This window comes from Emys orbicularis, chromosome 1 (genome assembly GCF_028017835.1).
Source record: "Emys orbicularis isolate rEmyOrb1 chromosome 1, rEmyOrb1.hap1, whole genome shotgun sequence".
Classification (NCBI taxonomy): Eukaryota; Metazoa; Chordata; order Testudines; family Emydidae; genus Emys; species Emys orbicularis.
This window is the reverse complement of record NC_088683.1, coordinates 33748760-33775021: the sequence shown is the minus strand read 5'-3', so window position 1 is coordinate 33775021 and position 26262 is coordinate 33748760. Positions and strand designations below refer to the sequence as shown.

Genomic DNA, 26262 nt, shown 5'->3' with positions numbered 1-26262 from the left:
TTAGTGAGAGCAAGCAGCATATTGGTGAACAGTGCGGGAACCCTTCCTGCAGACCGAAGAGGCAGAGTGCGCAGTACACAAACTGTTGAAAGATGACGCCAAATGCGGACGGAAGCACAGGGATTGCTGGGATGCGAAGCAATGCATCACGGGGCATTGGGACAGGATCCAGGATGCCCTGCGACCCCCTCCGCCTTCCCACAACTCTTAGCAGCAGAAGAGGAAGAGATGCTCTGTGGGATAGCTGCCCAGAGTGCACTGCTCCGAATACCGCTGCAAGTGCTGCAAGTGTGAACATGCTATTGTGCAGGCAGCTCACAGTGTGAGCACACAATAGCGGTTTCCCTTCAGTGCTCTCTGAGCGCACTGTAACTGCCGGCACTGTAACTCTGTCAATGTAGACTTACCCTTAAAAAAAAAAATTGGAGGTGTATTTTTTGTCTTTTAGTTTCTGAGCTTTCAGGGTGCTCTTTTGAAGCTTTTCTTTGTAGCTACGAGGACTAGAAATTTACTTTTTTCAAAAAATGAGAGCTGAAGTCTCATGCACTCTCTTGACTCCAACTGCTGGGACTTCAAGAAAAACACCAAATATTGCAAGATTTGCAATCAAATGATAAGAACTGGCAACTCATCTAGTGTTTACATCATTGCTAGTCCTGTTGCTGGAACTGGTTACAGATCTTTCAAGTCTAGACAAGGCCTAAGTTTTGATTTAGGAGCTTTCAATACTTAACAAACATAGAAGGCAGAAAGTGTATTAGCATATCACGGCCTCAAGCTGTGCACATAGATCCCATTGACATGAGTGGAAGTTACACAGGAGATGAAGAGCTTTGAACAGCCCTTAGTGGCCATCAGAAATTGATATTACAATATTGAGAATGTGTTCAGGATTTCTGCAGTCCATAGACTAATTCATTTCTCCAGCAGATGTGCCCTAAATATCTGTAATCCCCATCAGTATTGTTTCTTTTTTCAATTATTCCTTCTCATTTGAATGAGACAAAAGAACTGAATCCTTAATCATCCATCCCCACTGGGTGCTTTTTGTTTTGTTTTGTGAGTCTGCAGGGTGGGGGAAGGGGAAAGTGGCACATCTCTCCCTTCCTTAGGTCAGGACTGTGCTTTTAAGCCTCTGTCTGTGCTGGGGGTGAGGAGGAAGGCTGGGGGGACCAGCAGGTGCCCATGGAAGTACAGTGCCTCAGGCAGGCACAACTCCAATGGGAGTTTGCGGGAACAGAGACCCATCATCTTCCTTTTACTTCTTATTTATATTATCATAGCACCTAGGAGCCCCAGCCATGGACCAGAACCCCACTGTGCTAGGTGCTGTACAAACACAGAACAAAGACATTCTCTGTTGTCTTTTACAATCAAAGTAAAAGACAAGAGACAACAGATGGATACAGACAGATCAGGGGAGGAGTACAAGGAAACCTGAGACTGTATTGATCAGCATGATAGCCAGTAGTACGGGTTACAGTGTGAACTCCATCTTGTGCTGGCACAGCTCTGTTGTTTGGAGGGAAATAGGGTTTGGAAGGTGGAGGCAGAGCCATGGCCTTACTCTTGTCCCATATGCTTTGAGGAATTTTGCACCATTGACTTCCCAGTTTTTGTGTGCCAGGAGTGCAATGACTGCAGCTGTACCTCTACAGAGGGCCAGGCATAAGGAGAAAAAACTCCTTTCATCTTCTTTTCCCAGCTGCTTGTTCATCCAGCTAGGTGAGGGCTGGTGACAACGTATAGACCATCAGTCAGACACCTTTCTCCACTATCCACTGCTGCTGCATTTAGCATTATGCTTTTTTTAAGAACCAGGACAATGGTTTTTTGAAATCTTTGCAGCACCTAAGAAAAATGTTCCGCTTCCAGAAAGCAAATATTTCCTTTTGCTTAGTCAGAGGAGGAGCGTCCTTGGAATAATATGTGCCAACACTGTGCCTTGCTTGTTAAACATGGGTTAACATTTTCAAACGTGGCATAAATAACATCTTTGAAAGTTACTTAGGCACTTAGGAGTCGAAGGCTTGTGGAAAGCCAACTAGTCCGTCCCCTCTGTCAGTTCAGAACTGTTCACTTTAACATGCAACAAAAACATTTTCTTTGATTTCTGCAGTATTTTACAACTGAAGCAAATACAAACCATGATAAATAGAAAGAGGAAAACATTGATTATTGTTGAGTTACAATGTCTAATATGCTTTAACCGTAACAGAACATTTTTCTACAGTTTCAGAGTAAATCCTTTTTTCAACAGACATACACAATAGGAAATCACTATAGAGAAATAGTCATAAAAGACTGTTTTAGTCCAAATGGGTTAGAGTCCGTCTGGAGATAGGAGAGAGAGCCAAATATGTGTATGATACAAAGTACTGATATAAATAAATGCTGCACGGGATTATATCCACATTAATGCACTGTTATCCTATATAGTAATATTAATTTAAACAAGGGGACTTTAACAATAACTCATCATCAAGTAGCCAGGTATAAATAAAACAAACAAAAGTAACCAGTATACCCATTGACAAATAAATATGCTCCGGGTGTAGGACAATCTTCTACATCTACAGGCAAAGGAAGATCAGACTAACCAGGCTGATCTTTACCAACCCACCCCCTTCCACGGCATCCTAGGGCACTGTAGATTTATATCCCGACTTGCCATGCACTAAATCTCCATATAAACAAGCCCCCAGAGAATTTTATTTAACTTCTTATACATTTTGAAAAAAAAAAAAGAAACAAGTAGCTGAAAGTCTGAATGAAAAGATACAAGAGTCTCTTAGCTGTTATAAAATAAATAAATTAATGGAGATGTCCTATCTCCCAGAACTGGAAGGGACCTTGAAAGGTCATTGAGTCCAGCCCCCCTGCCTTCCCTAGTAGGGCCAAGTACTGATTTTGCCCTAGATTCCTAAGTGGTCCCCTCAAGGATTGAACTCACAACCCTGGGTTTAACAGGCCAATGCTTAAACCACTGAGCTATCCCTCCCTCTTATGTATCTTCTGGGGTGGAGGATATGTTAGTTCCTGGTCTGAATGAAACTGAACAAAGTGGACAGTTTAGTCCTTTGTCACTCAACCATTTTTTATTCAAGTGCACCAAAGGCTCTCTTCTTTTTGGCTAAAATATGGAAGGGTGTATAACCTAGAGGGAGGTTATAGGTATTAGTCCTACCATGTGACATACAAAACAAGTTCAGTCAAGAAGACAAGTTAGACTTTTATTTTCTTAGCAAAGTGAGGAATGACAGGATCTATCTGAAGCGGAGCTGGTGTGGGATCAGCCTGCAGAGGCTCATTAATCACAATTTTAAGAGAATTCTCCCAACCGATCAATGAGAAAGAGTCCATAAACTCCCAATCTGCAAACTTCTACCTTTCCTCTTATTTTCTAGTAAATCTATTTTGACCTCCATAGTATTGTTTACTTCTGTTAGACTGTGATTAAGACATGGTTACCTTTACCGCCATCTCTAATCCCTCCATTTTCACCTCAGTGTGGTTACCTTTGAGCCAAGATTTTCACATTTCTTAGCAAACTTTATTTTTCCTGAAATGTATCATAATCAGAGCAATTCATAATCTCATTGTGTCAAGTCCTGCAGTCCTTAGTCAGGCAAAGTTCCTATTGAAGTATTAGGGTAACTCCACTGAAGTAAATGGAATCACTGTGGATTTAATTGAAAACAGGTTAGCCTAAGGTATTTTCTTCCTGCGGCTTCTGATACTCTTTCTCGTGTTAATAGTACCTGACTGCAAAAGTATCCTGAATTACTTCAGAGGGGCTGTAATAAACGTACAGCTAAGGGTAGCATAAAATCCCTCCTGAGTAGGTGTACTGAATTGCCTTACCTGTAAGGGGTTAATCAGTTCAATTAACCTAGTTGGCACCTGACCAGAAGAACCAATGGGGAAAGAAGATACTTTCGAATCGGGGGGATGGGGGGAAGGAGAAAGGTTTTGTTTGTGCTCTCTTTGTTTGTTCCCTCTTGGGACAGAGAGAGAGACCAGGGCAGGAAAAAACATATCCTAAAAACATACATGAAATAAGCATCTAAGATTACAAAAATTGTAAGTAAGGCAAGGAAATGAGTTAGATTATCTTTTGTTTTAGCTTGTGAATTTTCCCTATGCTAAGAGTGAGTTTTATTCCTGTTTTTGTAACTTTGAAGCTAAGCCTACAGGGGAATCCTCTGTGTTTTAAATCTTTTTATTACCCTGTAAAGTTACCTTCCATCCTGATTTTACAGAGGTGCTTCTTTTACTTTTTTCTTTATAATAAAGTTCTTCTTTTAAGAACCTGATTGATTTTCAGTGTCCTAAAAACCAACGGGGTTGGTTTGTGCTCACATTGTAACTAATTGGTTAGTATGCTATTCTCAAGCCTCCCCAGGAAAGGGGGTGAAGGAGCTTGGGGGGATATTTTGGGGAAATAGGGACTTCAAGTGGTCCATTTCCTGAATTTTTGTCTAAATCACTTGGTGGTGGCAGCAATACCGTCCAAGGACAAGGAAAGGATTTGTGCCTTGGCAAAGTTTTTAACCTAAGCTGGTAGAAATAAGTTTAGAGGGTCTTTCATGGGGGTCCCCACATCTGTACCCCAGAGTTCAGAGTGGGGAGGGAACCCTGACAGGGGCTATTTGTGGAGTACAGCTCTATTCAACAGGAGTAATGGTATCAGAATCTGTACCTAAGTATTCAGCCACATAAAGGCACATTCTGTGAAACCAGTCATCTATTTAGAAATTAGTACATAGTACTGCAAAGCTTTATCAAGCTAAACTGCATGTCTTTATATGGCTGCTGTTCTGTCATTATTAGTTTAAATATTATTTGCTGAGCACATGAAAAGGTGACAAATAGAGCTTTGTGTTTATAATCTAAGGGCCCAATCCTGCCAATAACATTACTCAAGTATGTAGTCCAGTACACCTACCCAGTGCTGCTTATATAAATAAAATAACTTACTGGCCTAAGTAGTTACAGGATCAAGCACAAGAACAGCAGACAGGATGCACTGAGAAGCCCAGAAGAATCAATAATTTGTACCTCTGAAGTGTGTGGGATTGATCCAGTGCCCATTGGAATCAGTTGGAAGACTGCCATTGACAGCAGATGGGCTTTGGATCAGGCCCTGTGTGTGTAATTTGGTTCATTTCCAGGCAGTGCAGAAGGGAGTGAGTCTTTAGAGGAGCTTGAACGTGGGGAGGTAGTGAACTGGGATGAGGACTACATTGCATGTGCAGAAGATACTGTGGGAAAAGGCACAAGAGACAGATGTGGAAGTGTGAGCTGAATGGGTATAAAGGTGACATAGCTGGCAGAGCGGTAATTGTATCGCACAATTCATCCTTCACTATTCAGGGGTTTACTGCTGGTTATGTCCACTAGTACAATGATCTTAGATCCAGAGATATCATTATGAGGAAAGAGAGTACAGCCCTAGGTACAATTTTAATTTTTTTTGTGCTAAATCTGTTTCCCAAAATGATCCTTAGTAAGTTTGTTCTCAGCTCTAATTGTAAAGAGCGCCAAAACCAAACCAGAGCTGAGACAGGTTCAAACCAAACACTGAAACTGAACATCTCCACACTTTCAGAAAGTTTGGATCAAGTCTCAACTTTGTGGATCAGCCCAGTCTCGGTGGGGGCTGAGAAGGGGGAAAAGGTGGTCAGCTTCTGATTTAAATCTGGAATAATTGATCAACTTCAATGAGTTATTCTGGATTTACTCCAGTGTAACTGAGATGAGAATCAATCCCAAAGTAGTTTATATCAATGTCAATCTTAAGAGAGAGAGAGAGACGGGGGGCGGTTTCTTGATATATGGGGCTAAATCCTGGCCCCAAGGAAGGCAGTGAGAGTTTTGCCATTGACTTCTGTGTGGCCAGGATTTTACCCATAGACGATAGAGGAGACACAATTGTGTGTGTGTGTCTTTCCTTTTGTTATTCCTAGCTTTCACATTCACAAGTCCTCAGACAGTGTCAGCACTCCAGAATCCATCCTCTTCTTCATCCCAGAGGACTGACGGGGTCACTTTCTCTGCTTCACTGCTGTATGATTTTTTTTTTTAAATAAAGTTGGAAGAAAGATTTTTGCAATGTTTTAATTTGTAGATGAAACATACCCAGAGCTAGTGCAAAATTCTCCAGTCTACACTGAGAGCTAGATTCATGCCTGGTGGAGTCAGTGAAGTCATGAATTTGGCTCTGTGTATCTCATGTCAACAGACATAAATTTGCCGCCAGGTATCTCTTATCCCCAGTACAGCTCTCTGATGCATGTTCTGCACTACTCCTGTATATGAAATGAGTGGAGAATATAAACTAGATACCTGCAGAGTAGATTGGAAAGGAAAAATTTCCTTTTACAGGTTGCACATCAAATACTCTTTGTTCATTTTGTTGGACATGGTCTTACTTGCCTCTGCAAAGAGCGTCACTCACTTCTAAACAGGTATCAACAAGATTGGAACTGCTAGAACAGTCAGTTTCCTTGCTTACTGTAACTGTATACCACCAACGCCTTGTAGTGGCTATTCACTCAGTCTATCAATGTTTAACTTGGAGGCCTGATGAGATTCTAATGGAATCCTAGTCTTTTTTAGTGTTATATAGAACTTTAAGAGTCCTGCTTTAGAGATTTTGTTGCTTGGTTATCTCTCCCCTGAGTGTTCATGTTACTTAGGCTTTCTGCCAATCAATACAAAGTTCAGAAGGAGTGAAGACTTCACATTAATGGAGTAGATTTTAAAAATGGATATTTATTGCTCTGGGGGGATTTCCCCCTTTTATTTTTATGGTTGCTTTGTTTGTTGTACAGATTGTTTCAGTACCATCACCAGAACCATTTTTCAGTTGTATTTGTTAGAGGAGGAAGAGGGATTTTTTTGTATAATGTTTAAGATGTAAAGGAGATTTGCACACAAATGGTTGGTTGTCCTTCAAGAAAACTGGTCATGGGGGATTTCTTTTTAAAAGAATTTTGCTGCCCTATTCCTTGTTGTTTCTCCTTTCCATTAAAATACTGAAAGAATGTATTTCTTCTTAGACCTGCAATTGCAGTCCACTTACCAAACTGCCTGTAGCTCAGGTGAAGCAGTTACAGATACTGAGTGAAAAAATTAATATGTATCCAGAGCATAATGAAAAAGAAAAACTGAAAAAAGCAATTCAGTGCAGACCTGCTGGTTTGTGCTAACTCTTGTTTAACATGGTATTTCCAGTTAAAACAGTCATAGAATGGTACAGTATTCTGAGGTATCTGAAGTATCTGATTTAAGCTTTTAGAATACTTCCTTATTTTTTTTCAATGTCATTAAATTGTTGTTTCTAGAAAAGTAGCTGACTTTATGTTTTGTCATTGTAGAATCAAGTTAACTAACCAAACCCGGAGCTTTTCTGCAAAGACTCGTTCGTTGATTCAAATTACTATACAGTTTGATAATCAAAAGCTAATGTTTCTGCTTACAATTTATTTGCAATATGGGTTTATTTCTCCATGCTTTGTTTCTTTTAATTTTTACCATCATCATTATTATTTGTTTCTTTAAATCCTTTAACACCTATCTTATCTGACAGAGAGATCGATCTGGTAAGACAATCAGTAATTATTTGATTTGGTTATAGAGTGGAACCCTTCAGTACGAGATCAAATAAAAGTACTTTGACTAGGCAGTGAGATTTCCTTCTCTGTTTTCTCTTCTGCTTGTTATTATACCATTCCCATTGCCACATATCAGAATACTTTATTGTATTAACACACATGAAAAATTCTTTTAAATTTTATCAAAAAATATATTTATTATGCGTTGAAGAATCATAGAAATGTAGGGCTGTAAGGGACCTCGAGAGGTCATCAAGTCCAGCCCCCTGCTCTGAGGACCTATTCTAGTACTTAACTATCCTTATAGTTAGAAAGCTTTTCGTAATATTTAACCTAAATCTCCCTTGCTGCAGATTAAGCCCGTTGCTTCTGGTACTACCTTCAGTGGACATGGAGAACAATTGATCACTGTCCTCTTTATATCAGCCCTTCACATATTTGAAGACTGTCAGGTTCCCCCCTCAATCTTCTTTTCTCAGGACTAAATATGCCAGTTTTTTTTATAACTGCTCCTCATAGGTCAGGTTTTCTAAACCTATTATCATTTTTGTTGCTCTTCTCTGGACTCTGTCAAGTTTGTCCACATCTTTCCTAAAGTGTGGCATCCAGAATTGGACACAGTACTGCATCTGAGGCCTCACCAGTGCCAAGTAGAGCAGAACAATTACCTCCCATGTCTGACATACAACACTCCTGTTAATACATCCCAGAATGATATTGGACTTTTTTGCAACTACATCACACTAACTGTTATTTAATTTGTGATACACTTTAGCCTCCCACATCTTTTTCAACAGTACTACCACCTAGCCAGTTAGTCCCCAGTTTGTAGTTATGCATTTGATATTTTGTTCCAAAGTGAAGTACTTGTTGATTTCAAACCAGTTCTCTAAGGGTATGTTTACACTGAAATTAGATACCCATGTCTGGCCCATGCCAACTGACTTGGGCTTGCTCAGCTCAGGCTAAGGGCTGTTTAATTGCACTCTAGAGGTTTGAGCTTCGGCTGGAACTGGGTTCTAGGACCCTGCGAAGTGGGAGGCTCCCAGAGTTCAGGCTGCAGCCCAAGCCTGAACATGTACACTGCGTTAAACAGCTCTGTGAGCCCTAGCTCCATGAGCCCGAGTCAGCTGACATGGGCCAGCCCTGGGTGTCTAATTGCAGTGTAGACATACCCTAAATGGTCAAGGTTGTTTTTGAATTCTAATCCTGCCCTCCAGTGTGCTAGCAGCCTCTTCCAGTTTGGTGGCATTTGCAAATTTTATAAGCATACTTTCCACTCCATTATCCAAGTCATTAAGGAAAATATTGAATAGTACCAGACCCAGGACTGACCTCTGCAGGACCCCTCTAGATACCCCCTTCCATTCTCCCAGTTTGACAGTGAACCATTAACAACTATTCTTTGAATAGGTCTTTCAACCAGTTTGCACCCATCTTGCAGAAATTTCATCTAGACCACATTTCCCTAGTTTGCTTATAAGAATGTCATGTGGGACTGTGTCAAAAGCCTTATTAAAATCAAGATATATCATATGTATTGCTTTCTCCCATCCACTAGGCCAGTTACTCTGTCAAAGAAGGAAATTAGGTTGGTTTGGCTTGATTTGTTCTTAACAAATACATTCTGACTATTCCGCATAACCCTATAATCCTGTAGGTGTTTACAAATTGATTGACTTATAGTGGATTGGTTGCTGGCTCTTATTAAAGATTTCTCAAAGTCCAAAAGTCTGCATGAGGGATGATAGGCACACATAAGGCAGAATTATCCAAAGGTGCACACTCTAGGTTTCATTGTGGAAAAAGACTCTGTTACATGTTATGAGGACTAAAGGTCACTGTAGCATTACACCTCCTGCCTGGATTTCATGGAGCTGTGATACATAAGAAGTATGTTCAGGGAGTCCCCAAATACCAACACTATAGGAAATATTAAATTACTTTAATAGAGAAAAGGTTGCTAGTTACAGTCGGGGGTAGATTGGCTGAGTCATAAACCAGATGATTAAGCTATACGCACAGGTTGCGGCAGCCATTCCTCATTGCAGTGCAGATCCCCTAGTTCTCTCATCACCACTGCAGATCCCCAATTTCAGACAAGATCACCCTTTCTCTTGTTTATTAAATGGTTTTACATTTGTCTGCTATAAATAGGAATTATACTTGTATCTAAACTAGCAATCTACTGTGTCTATGCACTCTTTCTGCATAGAAGAATAAGGAAGGATTAATGAATGCAGCCTTAGGATCTTATATTATGAGAACCCTCTGTATTGCCATGGTATTCCAACAGCATTTCAGAATGGAAACAATCCCCCCTGTTTGTATCATGTCTGTTTGTGTTCAGCTCTGTGCCTTGTTTGCTTTTGTCAAGTGTATTGTTCTCTTTTCAGCAGGCCTTGAGGATTCCACTCCATTTGGAGTTGGAGATTTATATCGTTAAATATCCTACTCCTTTAAAACGGGGCAAGCCCATGCTTAGTCTTTTATGTAGAAAATGTGTCATTCTAATTCTTGGAGAGTTTCAGCACACAAGAGGGGTGAGTTGTCTCTGGGTAGGTCTACACAGATTGCAGACGTGAGCCTCCCTGCCTAGGCCAACAGACTTGGGTAAGCGGGGCTCCCGCTAGTGCCCTAAAAATAGCTCTGCGGACAGTGGTTTCAAGTTGCAGCTCAGGCTGGAGCTTGGTCTCTGATTGTTGGGGTGGAGAGGGAGCCTGTGGTTATAAAAACAGCAAGGAGTCTGGTGGCACCTTAAAGACTAACAGATTTATTTGGGCATAAGCTTTCGTGGGTAAAAACCTCACTTCTTCGGATGCATAGAGTGAAAGTTACAGATGCAGGCATTATATACTGACACATGGAGAGAAGGGAGTTACTTCGCAAGTGGAGAACCAGTGTTGACAGGGCCAATTCAATCAGGGTGGATGTAGTCCACTCCCAATAATAGATGAGGAGGTGTCAATTCCAGGAGAGGAAAAGCTGCTTCTGTAATGAGCCAGCCACTCCCAGTCCCTAGTCAAGCCCAGATTAATGGTGTTAAATTTGCAAATGAATTTTAGTTCTGCTGTTTCTCTTTGAAGTCTGTTTCTGAAGTTTTTTTGTTCAATGACAGTGACTTTTAAATCTGTAATAGAATGACCAGGGAGATTGAAGTGTTCACTTACTGGTTTATGTATGTTACCATTCCTGATGTCCGATTTGTGTCCATTTATTCTTTTTTGCGGAGGGACTGTCCGGTTTGGCCAATGTACATGGCAGAGGGGCATTGCTGGCACATGATGGCATATATAACATTAGTGGATGTGCAGGTGAATGAGCCCTTGATGGTGTGCCTGATGTGGACCCAAGCCATTTTGGGTTGCCAGGTGCCCAGTTTTCAACCAGAAAGTCCGGTCGAAAAGGGGACCTGTCAGCGTTTGGTCAGATGTACTGACCTGACACCAAAAGTCCGGTTACCCCGGGGTGAGGGAGGTGCCAGGTCATTAACCCGTGCCAGCCCCTGCTCAGCCAGGGCCACCTCCTACTTGTAGGCAAGCTCTTGTCAGGCTGCAGCAGCTCCCGTCTCAGCCCCGGGGCAGAAGGAGAGAGGTGGAGACAATCCAGTAAGTGGTGGGGGCAAGGGGGGAAGAGGAGGAAGCGACAGGGGGGAAGATGCAGAGTATAATTCCAATTTATACAAATATTTGGCAACCCTGGAACAGAGTTGTTTGGTTAGATCTAGCATGCCTTGCAATAGGTACTTTTTAAGATACCAACTTTCTGATTGTTTCCAAGCAGATGCCTATAGATATCACACAGCTGCCTAAAACAGGTAACTCTTATTATAATCAGCAGTATAGGCACTGACTGAGCTAAATTCAGATCTGATGATGTAGGCTGTACTGGAGCTGTACCCTCTTATAGAGGTCTGAATTTGACTTGCTGAGTGATAATGGTATACTTGTGTATGCTACTGTGTTTTGTATGTGTGAGAGACATAGTTCCTTAAATATTGTTTTGAATTCTTTAGGAATGCGCTTACAAAGTTTTTATATAGACCTGTGACTAGTATTTGTGCAAATATTATACTGTTGGAAACTTCTTTCTTCAGTTGGGTTGTGCCACACAGCTTTGCTCTATGTTTAGTTATCTGGCACTCTTTCTGGGATTAATTTAATTATATAAACCCACTTTAATTTTTATGAACACTTTTTACATGCAGGATCTGGGTAGATATAATCAAGCATAACAACGGCAGTTACCTCACAACCCACATTCTGATAGACAAATTTTAAATAATTAACACAGAGAGAGAACTAGTTTTCTGTAGAACAGTTAATTCTGCAGCAGCCTTTGCGTCAGCCTCTGCAGATTTTGTATGGTGTTAAGGGGCTCAAGAACGTCTCCTACAGACCTTGTAAACTGTAAACTCACTAAGCATTTTTGAAAATCTTGACCAAATTTTAATGCATGTGCAAAAGTCGTTATGGCTAAGGTTGTGTGTACAAACTTACCTTTGCTATTTCCTGAATTTTGAGAGTTTAAGATTAACAAAAATCTTAATGTAGGGTTGGGGTGGGGGTTGGTATGGAATAAAATTACAGCATTTGAGGATAAAAAACTTCAGGAGTTTGTAAATCAGTATACATGTCTCTTAACAACTGAATGACTTGACTGTATAGTTGTTTGGAAAGCGAAGTAAATGTCGGTAGGACACTGTGAAAAAAAAAATGAAAGCACTATGCATGTCACCTATATCCTGCCCATTCTTTATATAAATGCACACACTTTAAAAATACTATATTCCTGGCTCAGTTGTACTTAGTCAGTGACACCTGCAGTAAAATTGAATTCCATTAAAGGGGAAATGCAACACTTATCTATTTACACCATTCACAGTCGGGAGTGAACATTTGATCCTGGGTGATTGAAAACAATATCAAATGCTGGAACCATTTACACATTTTTTAGCTGACAGGAAGTATTCAGGTTTTTACATGATAATGTCACCTTCTTCCTGGTATATATTTACCACCAGTTCTGAAAGCAGCCTAGAAATCTAAAAATTAGAGCTAGCATTGTGAAGTATTTGAAAAAGGATCTCTGAGGAAACACTATCCTAAACTATGCAGAGAATTAAAATTTGAGAAACAGTGCGGCATATACATACACTCTGTTGCAATTACAACTACTTAACTTGATGTACAGACATTTAAAAACACGTTAGCTTTTTTTTTTTTTTTTAAGCTATAATAACTGATCTCCTTCACTGGTATCTCTGGCAATTTGTTGTTTAGTTGGAATCTAGCGCCAAGTGTTTCCTACTGATCTTTGTTTCTCCTTCTTCCAGGCGAGTATTGCGAAGTGAATGCCCGCTCTGGCCGCTGCGTACCGGGAGTATGTAAAAACGGAGGAACCTGTGTTAATCTGCTGGTAGGAGGTTTCAAATGCGAGTGTCCCCCAGGAGAGTACGAGAGACCTTACTGTGAGATGACAACAAGAAGTTTCCCTCCACAGTCGTTTGTCACCTTCAAAGGGTTAAGACAGCGCTTCCATTTCACTGTTTCCCTCATGTAAGTTCGTTTCTCTTCTGTCTTGATAAGAAAGGATTCAGTCCAAATCTCTCCTCGATTTGGATTTAGGGCCAAATATTGTTGTATATTTGTAGCCCCCAGAGTTAAATATGTGTGAAAGTGGTTACTGTGGGAAGTCTGCCATTGACTCCTATGGGAGCAGAATTAGAATCATGCTACTTGAGATTATTATTAATCATGTTATTATGGTATTGTCCAAAAGGTAGCCAGGAGTGGGGCCCCATTTTGCTCGGCACTGTACGAACACAGAGCAGTTAGATGGTCCCTGCCCCGAAGAGCATTATTTGAAAGCCGGATTGTGGGCAGGAATTAAAAGCAGTCTTGCTGTCTCTAATATGAAGTGCTGACTGTGTCCCTCCTATCATAAAACTTTTCACTTTCAGAATATTCAGCTCCTCTGCCACACAGATCAGTGTTTTGTTTTGTGTAGGTTTTTTTGTACTGAAGTATTGCAAAATCCTGTACACAGATAGAGGGAATTGGCTCCTTCAAGCCCTCATGGCTCAGGAGGGCACAGTTGGGCCAGCAGGAGACACTGTGCCTGGAGAGAGGAAATGTGGGATTCTGCTGGAGGAGGGCATATTCAATTTGCATCTGGCAGAGGCTGGCGAGGAGATGGACTAAAACAGCATGTCCCACAACTGGCCTGGCCATGCCTCTACCCAACTAGTGCGCCCACTTTTGGATCTGTGCTGATCACCAGTGGGGCACCCAGCAGAGTTGGGGTTGCTGGCTCCCTCTACCACCCTCTGCTGCTCCTGGCACTCCTACAAAGAGGGTTGTATAGCACAGGGACAGATGCAGCTGCATAAAATTCATTGCTGCCTTAAGCTAAATTAACTTTATGGCATAGCCCCTGCAGACTTTAAGCAGGGAGGTGATGGCATCTGTCTCTGCTCCCAGACCACCTTCTCCTGCCCTAATCACCGTCTCCATGTGTATGAATGCACAAGTTCACCCAAGGATCTCTGTGAGCTCCAGAGATTGGGAGAATGATTCTTTGGAGGTAGATTTTACCATGATTTAGCTGGCCAAGGGTTGACTTTGACGGAGTCAAGGTAAAATGTGCTAAGCTGCGTCTACACCAGTGAAAGGATTGGGGTTACCTAATATGGATAAAAACAACAACAAGAAGCTAACTTTGGGTGTTTGCTTAGATTAGAAAAAGAGGTCCGGGTTAGCTATTGAGTTAGCTAAAATCAATCACTTTACTTAGTCTAAGAAAACCCTCAAAGTTAGCTTATTCTTGTTATACACTCAAGCATAGCTTGCTGCTTCTTTGCAGAATGTTTCCATTTTACTCTTGATCTTGCCTTAACACTACAGTGGTCACATTTTTTTTTGTGGAGTCTTGAAACCATGGTTAAATCAAAGCATGCAGTTACAATAAATATAACTTATCAAGGTTAGTATGGAAGGTTGTGAAAACTGTGAAGAATATATAGAATGGCTTTGCATTGATTCTGATCAAAATTAGATCTCAAAACCAAATAGGAAGGTTTTCAAGCGTCAACTCTGCTAGACAAGAGAAAGCTGAGGGGGGAAAAAAGGCTTGGAACTGTCAGATTTACATGAAATGCAAAGGGAGTGTTGGAGGCAGGCTGCCAGCTCAGCTCTTGTACTACCAGAGAATTGTTCCAGCAGCGCATGGTGTCATTTTACAGGCTTCCAGGAAGATTCTCAAAGTGTGGTGTGTGAATGGCTCACAGTCACCTTGTGGGACTTACTGAGAAACAGCAAACAGTAAGGCTTAGCATCATAGTTTTCACACCAGGCAGCCACTTCAAAATCTTTAAAAACTCAACAGGCATATTTGGTGCTGAATTAAATACACCTCTACCCCGATATAACGCGACCTGATATAACACGAATTCGGATATAACGCAGTAAAGCAGTGCTCCGGGGGGGGCGGGGCTGCGCACTCCGGCAGATCAAAGCAAGTTCGATATAACGCGGTTTCACCTATAACGCGGTAAGATTTTTTGGCTCCCGAGGACAGCGTTATATTGGGGTAGAGGTGCCATTAGCTTCATGGCATTGCACAGGATGTAAATTAGCACAGAATTTGTCCCTATATGGGTCAGGATGACAAACTATATGGGCTTTTAGATTTTATGCTGAGTATTTTCTTGCCCCTTATTCTCCTCCAACACAGGAGGGAAACATTACTTCAGGATAATCAAGAAGTAGAAGTTTGGCTAGACAAAGGATTTGCCATTATCTCAGGGTGTCTAGCGTCCTCCAGCCCCACTTTCCGCCAAGAGGTCAAAGAGTGGGAGGTTTGTCTAGTTCATTCTCATGACTAAAATGGGATTTTAAAAATAATCCATATGTTCACTGACTATGTTACAAGCTAATGAGGCATTCTGAGCATTTAAATGGTTTGGAACCTATAAATTATACTCACCATATGTTCTTACAGAAGGGAAAAGGAAAGAGAACAAGTAGTCAGATGCTTATTTACCATATACCCTATTTCTGCATGCTAAATCTCACTGTTATTCTGGGACATTTATCAGACGTGCCCCACCTCCTCTCCATCTCTCCTCTCTCCCAAGAGTTCTTAGTCATTCAGCCTCACTTAAAGGGAATTGTCAACTGATTTTTTTAAAAAGATTTATTTCAAACAATTCCAGTCTCTGATAAAGCACTCTGTAAGTAGTACGTCCTGAAATTAAAACAAAGAACCAAAACCTTCCCTTTAAAAAAAATTCTGCTCCCCAGCTGATGTGTATATACAGCTCTTTGCAGCAAAGAGAGCTAAAGCAAGAACACCAAATTGCTAGTGTATGAGACAGGAAGTTCAATTGACCATCAACAGAACAGTGAAACTGAATTTATACAAAGTATTGTTAAATGCACAAGGTAAACAAACTGAAAAAAATAGAAAAAATATATATTTTACCCACGTTCAGTTATAGTACTCTTATTAGTAGTTCCTAGTAACATTTTTAGACAGAAATATGAAGTTGACACTGTTATTCAACTAACTAATCACTTCTGCCCTCTTTTCTTTAGATATATTCTGTTTAGAGCTGGTCGAAATTGTTTTGATGGAACAGTTTTCTCTCAAAAAGTACAGTTCAGTCAAAATTGAAACATTTCATAGGAATATGCCAGTTTTGATGTATTTTCTACAGGACTTTTATTATCTCATTTTGATAATATTGAAATATTTCATTTCAATGTTATTATTGGGGGGAGAGAGATAGCTCAGCAGTTTGAGCACTGGCCTGCTAAACAGAGGGTTGTGAGTTCAATCATTGAGAGGGCCATTTAGGGATCTGGGGCAAAATCAGTACTTGGTCCTGCTAGTAAAGGCAGGGGACTGGATTCAATGACTTTTCAGGGTCCCTTCCAGTTCTATGAGATAGGTATATCTCCATATATTATTATTATATTTTATTTCATTTCTGATTCTGTATTATAGTACAATATTAATTTCAATGCTACACTCATATATAAAATATAATATTTAATAGGTGAATATAATGTACATGTTTAAAAAAAAATAAAACTATAAAATCAAAATGATACATTTTACCTTAACAAAATGACACATTTCAGTTGCCCCAATCCAAATTTTTTGAAATTTTGTTTCATGAGAAACTTCAGAATTTCAGTTTTCCGTTCTGATTTGGAACAGTTTTGTCCCCTGAAATGTCAGATTTTCCCACAGAATGGAAATTCTGGTTTCCAGCCAGCTCTGATTCTGGCATCTGTTTCTTTAGGGAGAACATATGGTAAGTATAACCTATATGTCTTGTTAAGAATTAAACTATGATCTGGAAAATGAAGATGCCAGGACACAGTGCTCTGAAATACCTGCCTCTTCCTAATTCTCTAGAGTCAGGATTCAGAAGATTGTGGTCATTTTATTCCACAAGAGCCCCACTAATTGGTGCCACATTGCATGCCCTATGGTAGAGGCCATTTCTTCTTTCCATGGAACAGAGCTTTGAATTCAAATTTGTCTTTCATAGACTTATAAGACAAGTGTGTTATTTTAGAACACCCCAAACTTTTAGGTCACAAAGCTTTCTAGAGGTTGATGATACAGAATCAGTGCAGACTACTACTGTTTAGAATTGTAAAAACTTCCGATGACTTCTGTTTTTCTTCACACATTAAAATTAGTTATAGATATAGATAAATTTAAAGAATTTGATAATGAGCCCTACCCAAATTTTAAAGGAGCTGCAGAGGCCAAAACTAGGCTTTTCTAAAACTAGGGCTATCAGTTATTTCCTAGCACAAAAGCGGAAACTCCTCCTGCTTCTGGAGCATCAAATTCTTGAGATTAGAGAACATTAAATTAAAAATGAAGAAAACCCCAACTCATTTAATGGAATCATCAAGATGCGTGAATTTGCCTTACTCCCAATTGACTTGACTGGTGCAGGATCAAGCCCTGATTAACCATGTGACATTATTAATGTAAGTCTTGTCTTTCCCCTCCTCGACTCTTTTTCATCTATGTATGACCCTCACTGCATCATTTTGAATTTAGGCTGTAGCATTTCACACTTTCGGACACTCAACAAAAAATAATAACTCAGTCCATTCGGACCACTGGAAGGTCCTCCCTTGCTGACTCCTGTAGACAACAAAATAATATGTACTGCTAATTATCTTAATTTTATTATTTGCTGGCGAAAGGGGTAACAAAGGAGAATGAATTTTAAGAGAGATGCGTTATGCAGTTACAGTGCTGCATTCTGTCTTGAGATCATGGTGACTGGTAGCTTTTATGTCATCTATTTTAGCGCAGTGGTTTGAGCATTGGCCTGCTAAACCCAGGGTTGAGAGTTCAATCCTTGAGGGGGCCACTTAGGGATCTGGGGCAAAATCAGTACTTGGTCCTACTAGTGAAGGCAGGGGGCTGGACTCGATGACCTATCAAGGTCCCTTCCAGTTCTAGGAGATGGGATATCTCCATTTATTTATTTATTTATGTATTTATTTATTTATTTATTTAGTTATTATTTATTATTTTCAGAGTGGCTGGATTGTATGTTCTTCACTTTGTAGATAATTAAATATGAAATTTGTGTCTGCATGTTACAGGTTTGCAACCAGAGAAAGGAATGCTCTGCTCCTCTACAATGGACGTTTTAATGAGAAACATGACTTTATTGCTCTTGAGATCATTGAAGAACAGATCCAACTAACATTCTCTGCAGGTAAGGTGTTCCTTGCCCATTTAGTTTGATACTTTTATATGTAAATACTAGCAATAACTTTACGGAGAAGATAACATCTCACTGCATTTTGAAATGAACCTCATTAAAGATTTTATGTGGTTTCCTAGATTGATTCATAGATCCCAAATTAAAGATTTTAATTAAGTTTAAAACTTTACAGAGTTATTGCTCTTTTGTACAAATGATTAACATTGCACTATTGTATTGTATAACAGTTCATTTACCCAGATCTTTTTACTTTCTTTTCTTGTATTCTTTATTTTTTTATTTTTGTGGTTTGGATTCAGCAGCTCTTTCATCATCAACCGTTACAACATAGGGCATTTATCAAACCATTTTAACTACAGAACAACACACTGAGGGCATGATCCACATCCCACTGAAGTCCATTGAAAAACTCCTCTTGCTTTCAATGGGAATAGAATTGGGCCCTAGAGGAACAGAGGGCTTTAGATATTAGATCAACCTCTCAGTCCTTGGAAGTAAGGGTGGAAAAGAGAGTGCACAATCTTTGTATTTGTTGGGCAGTATCAATAATTCAGCATTTCTAAGTAAAGGGGAAGCTTAAAGAGAGCTATGAGCTTGAGAAGAGAACTGCCAGTGTTACTACACATCAAGTAGCTGCTTGGTACTTGTTAAGTGAAGACTGATGTTTTGGAAGAGGTGCTTTTTGGTAGGCAACTGTTCACTATAAACTCCCATGGCATTCAAACATTTAAAGATGGGTCATTGTTCTTTCGTATTCATAGGTGTTCATCTGCTGTAGTTAATATTACTACTAGTATTCTTTTAATTAGATGGGGCATTAAGCTGCAGATCCTGCATAGTCAGTAACTCTCATGACATAATGTGTGATGAGATTAGTAAAATGTTTCAGCTTGTGGCAGGCTTTATATTCTAACGGTGGCACCCACTATGTAGATAAGGGCTTGTCAGCATACCAGTTATAAAGCCCATAGGGCATTTATATCTCTGCAATAAAAGATTCTCACTAGGCTGAAAGTTGGCCTCCTCACCAATGTGTGGGGGTTTGATCTTATAATGCATCACCAAGGGAATGTACTGTATACATGTTATCCAAAAATTATTCCTCAGAGAAAGGAAAAAATTAAAAGCGAGATAGAAGAAAAAAAATTATCACTCTTTATTCTGTGGTCAATAAACATTATTGTCAGTAAAGTTCACTGATGCATATATACGGCACCTCCAGATGGCAACTGCTGAGTAAACTAGAAGCGGCAGAGGAACTAGAAGAACCAAACTAATCAGTCATTACCACAATAAAAATGGGATGTGAAGCTGTCAATACATAGCTAAGGGCTTGAACAAAAGCCCACTAAGGACATCGGGAGTCTTTTCATTGGCTTCAGTGGGTTTTGTCTCAAGTTCTAATGAAAATCTCACATCTCTGTACCAGTCCATGAATAGATTTAACACATTTGGCTGAAAGGAATTACTTCTAGGTTTGCTGAATGCGACAGGACAGATAACTAATGATTGACAAAAGGGCTAGATGATGATTTTCATCTGGATAGCATCAGTTATCTGACAGTGCCTCAAACACTTTCTTTATTGAGAGGAAGAAGAGAGTGGTATTAAAAATAGGAACAACCATGATACAAGAGCAGGTTATTTGTCTTGTTGAACTTATTTTGTCCTGAAGCAATATAGTATGGGGCCAGCTATATAGTATGGATCAGACCAGTGGTCCATCTAGCCCAGTATACTGTCTTCGAACAGTGGCCAGTGCCAGATGCTTCACAGGGAATGAACAGAAGAGAGTAATTATTGAATGATCCATCCCCTGTTGTCCAGTCCCAGCTTCTGGCAGTCAGAAATATAGGGACACCCAGAATAGGGGGTTGTGTTCCTGACCATCTTGGCTAATAGCTACTGATGGCCCTATCCTCCATGAACATATTTAATTCTTTTTTGAGCCCACTTATACTTTTGGCCTTCACAACATCCCCTGGCAATGAGTTCCACGGGTTGACTATGCATTGTGTGAAGAAGTACTTCCTTGTGTTTGTTTAAAAGCTGCTGCCAACTAATTTTATTGAGTGACCCCCCAGTGCTTAATTTGTAATGAAAGAGGTGCCTGGGCTCAAGAAATTTTTTTACTTTCATAACTGATGTGGCAATCCCAGAGGTGCCAGGGCAATGAACTGCCAAGCTTAGAGGTGCCAGGGCTCAGCCCTAGCACAAATTAAGCACTGGTGGCCCTTGGTTTGTGTGTTGTGTGAAGGGGGAAATAACACTTTCTTATTCACTTTCTTCACACCATTCATGATTTCCATCATATTTCTCCTTAGTCATCTCTTTTCTAAACTGAAGAGTCCCAACCTTTTAATTCTTCTTATATGGAAGCTGTTTCATAATCCTGATCATTTTTGTTGCTCTTCTCTGTACCTTTTCCAATTCTAATACAGTATATCTTTTTTGAGATGGGGCACCCAGAATTGCACACAGTATTCAAGGTGTGGGTTTACCATGGATTTATATAGTGGCATTATATTGTCTGTCTTATTAGCTATCCTTTTCCCAGTGGTTCCTAACATTCTGTTAGCTTTTTTAACTGCCGCTCCCATTGAACAGATGTTTTCAGACAACTATCCATGATGACTCCAAGCTCTCTTTCTTGACTAGTAACAGCTAATCTAGACCCCATCATGTTGTATGTATAGTTGGGATTATGTTTTCCAATGTGCACTACTTTGCACGTATCAACCTTGAATTTCATCTGCCATTTTGTTGCCCAGTCACCCAGTTTTTTGAGATTCTTTTGTAACTCTTCTCAGTCAGCTTTGGACTTAACTATCTTGAATAATTTTGTATTGTCTGCAAATTTTGGCACCTCACTGTTCACCCTTTTTTCCAGATCATTTATGAATATGTTGAACAGCACAGGTCTGAGTACAGATCCTTGGGGGATCTTCTATTTTCCTCTCTCCATTGTGAAAAATGACAATTTATTCCTACCCTTTTTCCTATTTTTTAACCAGTTACTGATCCATGAGAGGACCTTCTCTCTTAACCCATGACAGCTTACTTTCCTTAAAAGCCTTTGGTGTGGGGTCTACTAAAGGCTTTTTTGAAAGTCCAAGTACACCATATCCACTGGATAACCCTTGTCCACATGCTTGTTGACCCCCTCAAAGAATTTTAATAGATTGGTGAGGCATGATTTCCCTTTACAAAAGTTATGTTGCTTCTTTCCTAACATACCAAGTTCAACTGTGTGTCTGATAGTTCTGTTTTTGCTACAGTTTCAGTCAGTTTGCCTGGTACAGAAGTTAGGGTTGCCAGTCTGTAATTGCCATGATTGTCTCTGGAACTTTAAAAAAAATATCAGTGTTATGTTATCTTTCCTCCAGTCATCTGGAACAGAGGCTGATTTAAGCAGTAGGTTACATACCACTATTTAGTAGTTCTGCAATTTCATATTTGAGATCCTTCAGAATTCTTGTGTGAATACCGTCTGGTCCTGGTGACTCGTTATAGTTTAATTTATCAATTTGTTCCAAAACCTCTTCTGTTGCCGCCTCAACCTGGGACAGTTCCTCAGATTTGTCACCTAAAAAGAATGGCTCAGGTGTGGGAATCTCCCTCCCATCTTCTGCAGTGAAGATGATGCAAAGAATTCATTCCTCTTCTCTGTGACAGCCTTATCTTCCTTGAGTGCTCCTTTAGCATGTTTGTGTGTATATTTATTCATATATATGTACATATAATAACATATGCATTTTCTAAATGAAATAATCCTATTATTTTAATTTTTTCTACTTTAAAAGGGATTTTACTGGGTCCCATCTGGCTGCAATTTGGGTTTTATTTAAAATACAATTTTACAAAATGTAAGACCAATAGAATTTGAAGCCTAACTTCCCCTGGAGTGTGGGTGCTCGCAAATGCACCACTGTAAATCCATTTATATTTACTCCATTGATTTACACCAATGGACTTGTGAGCAACATTGGCACTTTATGTTTAAATGGTTCTAGTTTTATTTCTTCATTATTCCTACAGAGCTCAAAAGCATGTTTTAAGATAGACTTTTTTTAATGGGTAAGTGTTATGAAATAATGTGTTTCTGTTTTGAGAGTTTTGTTTTATTCTGTATTGCCTGTCCTTTCCTTGTCTAAACAAGAACCAGATTGTTAGGAAGACAGCCTGAGGATGAATGAGAATAGGCTAAATTCAGCTGGTGTATATTTGGGGGATCCATTTAAATCAATGAAGTTTCATTTGGATTTGCACCAGGGCAAATGAGAGCAGAATTTGGCCCAATATATTTAGAGATGCTGTTCTCTTTGGAAGGAGAATGGTTTGTTTTGTATACATGGGTAAAAATTAACATGAAGGTACAAGTTTTGGACATATTGGCAGTCACTTTTGCCTGTAGAGTAACATGTAGCAACATTTTTTTTTTTTAGCAGAGATCAAGATAAAATAATTAGAGATCAATGTGTCTTTCTTCACAAAAGCTTGCTTATGAACTTTTTGCATAATTTTTCATTATCCTTATCAATGATTGAGGCCCCTTTCAAGGTAAATGTAGACCAGATATTAAACTAGTCTGTACTGTTTGAATAATCAGGGTGTATTTAAGGGATAGTCATAGACACAGAAGAGAATAGTGAAAGGTTACTTATGAATATAGAGGAGAATGCACGCTTTATGTTCAATATGTGAAACTATCAGCTTGTTAACTTGTGGGAGGGGAGTTGTTTTTTCTGTGACTTATTATATAGGTAGTTTGTCTAATGTTCTTTCTTCTCTTCTTCCTCTGTAACAGGAACTTTTGTCCAAGTGTTTAAAAAGGGGGGTGGAAATCCAAAGCACTTTGCCAGGCCCTTATGTACTTTTGCTGTAAATGTTTGTTTTGTCATTACTTCACAGCAGCAATGAATAATCACCATGCTAGTTCTTCTGGTTTGCATACCTGACTTAACACCCTCTACTCTTACAAATATAATATACAAAGCAACCCTGATTTTAATCAATGAGTGGCTGCAAACAATATTCCTTAACCACAAGTTTAGAAATTAAAAATTCTTCTGAGAAAAGTGTTTTGTTTCTGTAACACTCCTTCCAGTAGAGCTGTCAGATTCCAGCTTCTCAGCCTTGATTAGAAGTCGATTTCATTGATGTGCTTTTAGCCAGCAAGATACTCTTCAAACCAAAAATCACACTTTTGTTAATGACAGAAAAAGCAGCAAAACTCATGTTGATGTGTTCTCATTTGACAACTTTTTCAATAGCTTTGTTTATCCTGTACATCTCCTTTTACATTCTGCAGCAGCAAAAAGAAACATGTTTCACTGACGTATTACAGAAGTCACTTTTATGTTTGTGCACCCAAAATAGACTCTAGTAAAACTGAGAGTACTCAGCAACACTCAGACTCACACTCCAAATTCTTGCATGTTAAATTACCATTAGTGTATACTGTATTAGGCCTGGATTTCATGGGTGGCTGGTAAACTATTGTCTTTCGGGCAGGACTGTCTTTCTGTTCGTGTTTTGTACAATGCTGAGCAGGTCACTAAATCAGAGTAACCGTCATGGTGACTATTTTTTTTTCTCCTCATGTTCCAACTAACATTTCAGGGGAGACCACTACAACAGTTGCACCATTTGTTCCAGGAGGGGTCAGTGATGGACAGTGGCACTCTGTTCAGGTGCAGTACTACAACAAGGTAAGGTAGAACACGTCAAGAACGCTATGTGTAAAGTAGTAAAGACAATGGGCCAGTTAGTGTGTCCTCAGCACAGTTTCATTGATTTCAATGGAATAACACCAATTTACACCACCTGAGGATCTGGCCCAGCCTATGTAGTTGCCCTGGGATTTCTGTTTTTGTTTTAATTTTTAACTAACCCGGGCACTAGTCCTGCTCACCTGACTGAGGCAAAACTCCCCTTCATGTTCTTCTTGAGTCTAATCACAATAGGAGCGCAGGCTCGAGTCCAGGGTGTCCTTTGAGGAAGAATAAAATTGAAAATGTTCAGTTATTTTGGGCTTTTCTAGTTTTCAGTTCTTCTAAAACCCCTAACAGTTGCTGAGGGGATGCATTGAATCACCACATTCCCCAACCACTCTGTCCATGCCCTTTGCATGGTCAAGACTACTCACTTTTGGGGTTGCTCAGACTCACAGGTGGAGGGAAGATTGTGACTGCTTTGTGCTGCCACAGCTTCCTCACTGGTAGACTTTCCTTTTGAGGGCCCTCTGACAGTGTCTGCTGTTGCCTTTTGATATTTTTTACCAGATTCTAGTATTAATATTTATTACAGTAGCTAAGTACTGAAAAAGCAGGCAGCACTGCAAGCCATTTACTTCTATTTTGGTGCATTCTCCTATGAAAATTCATGTAAAGGAAACAATATACTGTATACAGAGAATTGGAAAGTTAAGCTATGATATGGTATTTTTCGAGTAATCAGGAATGATCCTATTAAATAATTTTCATTTGCCATGTACAAAGATATAAGAGATTAGATTTAATGGAAAAAAGGCTATTCCATACACTCAATGAACTAATTAAAGGGTGCAAGGATACTCATGTGCTCTGTGGGTAGCTTATGGGAAATGTAAGTTGCTGTTTGATTATGTCAGAGATCTAGGTACACAAGCCATTTCTGTAAAGAACAAAAGAGGGCTTTGAGATTAAATATGGGGTCATAGTTTAGACACAGATTTCAGAGCTCCTGTATCTGTAATGGAATTAAATAATTCGTATGGTTATTTAAAATTGATGCTTTTTAGTCTGACATGATAGCATTATGAAGGATTAAATAAAGAAATAGATGAGTACTGTTGGCTGTGTTATAAAGGAAAGAGGATACTAATGTAAGAAGATAAATAGAAGATGAAGGATTAATATAATCAACAAGTTCTTTTTCCCAGTGCTGTGTCCTTTCATCACAATTTGTGTGCGACTTTGAATGAAAAGATTAGGATTTTCATCAGATTCATAGGTAGTGTCTTCTAGCCTAAGGATATTTTATGGAGAAAATAAAATCATATCCAGTTATGCATTTATTCCTGTATTATGTGCCTTTATTTTCACTGTACAACAGAGAAACAGAAGTGTAACTTGTATGTATGTGACCCTGGACACAATGAAAGTCTTTCTTGTAATCTGTAAAACACTGTTTTTGCATGTTCTTGGCTTTTTCCCCCCCAGTAAGTAGCTTTAATATAAAGGGAGTTATTTACTGAAATGATAAAGAAACCCTTAACATATTTCATGGTGAGCCATTTCTCTTCATGGGCCAGCAAGCATAGGGAAAGGAACATACATCAGCGAAAGGTTGGATTGCATAGTATGGCTACTAGTTTAAAATTCTAAAGTGCTGCCAAAAAGATAAGGAGTTGAAACAGTTCCAGCCTATTCTCTAAAAGGAAAAGTGATCCTATGCAGTGATTAAAAATAAACCTTTGACTCATTTTCAGAGTTTGTTTCTGTTTATTGAAGGGATAATATAAGTTATTCTGCTAGCATAGTGAAGGACATTTTACTGTTTTAAAGCATTTGCTTATTTGTCTGCCTCTTACAATGGTACCCCTCCCTCTGAGCTGGGGTGGACAAAGCCCCGCTGTGAGAGTGGCTCTCAGTGTGAGGGGACTTTTGGGACCTGTGTGCTGCCCTCTTCCTCCCAACAGCAGATCAAGGCTCACTGGCGAGGGAGGACAGAGGGGCCTCTGTCAGTTCTGCCATGCCAGGAGGAGAGCGCAGGGAGCTCAACAGTCGGGATCAGGGTCAGTAACTGGCCTGCTGGGCTTCCCTGAAATACTCTCCCTGCTTTGCCATCTTCTTTGGAGGAGATTCTTGGGGGTCACAGATGCTCAGTTTT

At 39.7% G+C, this 26262-nt stretch overlaps 1 protein-coding gene across 1 annotated transcript in view; it reads left to right on the top strand.

The window, feature by feature from the left end:
• CELSR1 (cadherin EGF LAG seven-pass G-type receptor 1) overlaps positions 1 to 26262 on the top strand; it is a 285263-nt gene that overhangs the window by 143160 nt on the left and 115841 nt on the right. Inside the window, exons 3-5 of the mRNA XM_065408216.1 lie at positions 12955 to 13177; positions 18266 to 18381; positions 24013 to 24101. Of these exons, the coding sequence (XP_065264288.1) occupies positions 12955 to 13177; positions 18266 to 18381; positions 24013 to 24101 (428 nt within the window). The remainder of the gene's footprint in view (positions 1 to 12954; positions 13178 to 18265; positions 18382 to 24012; positions 24102 to 26262) is intronic.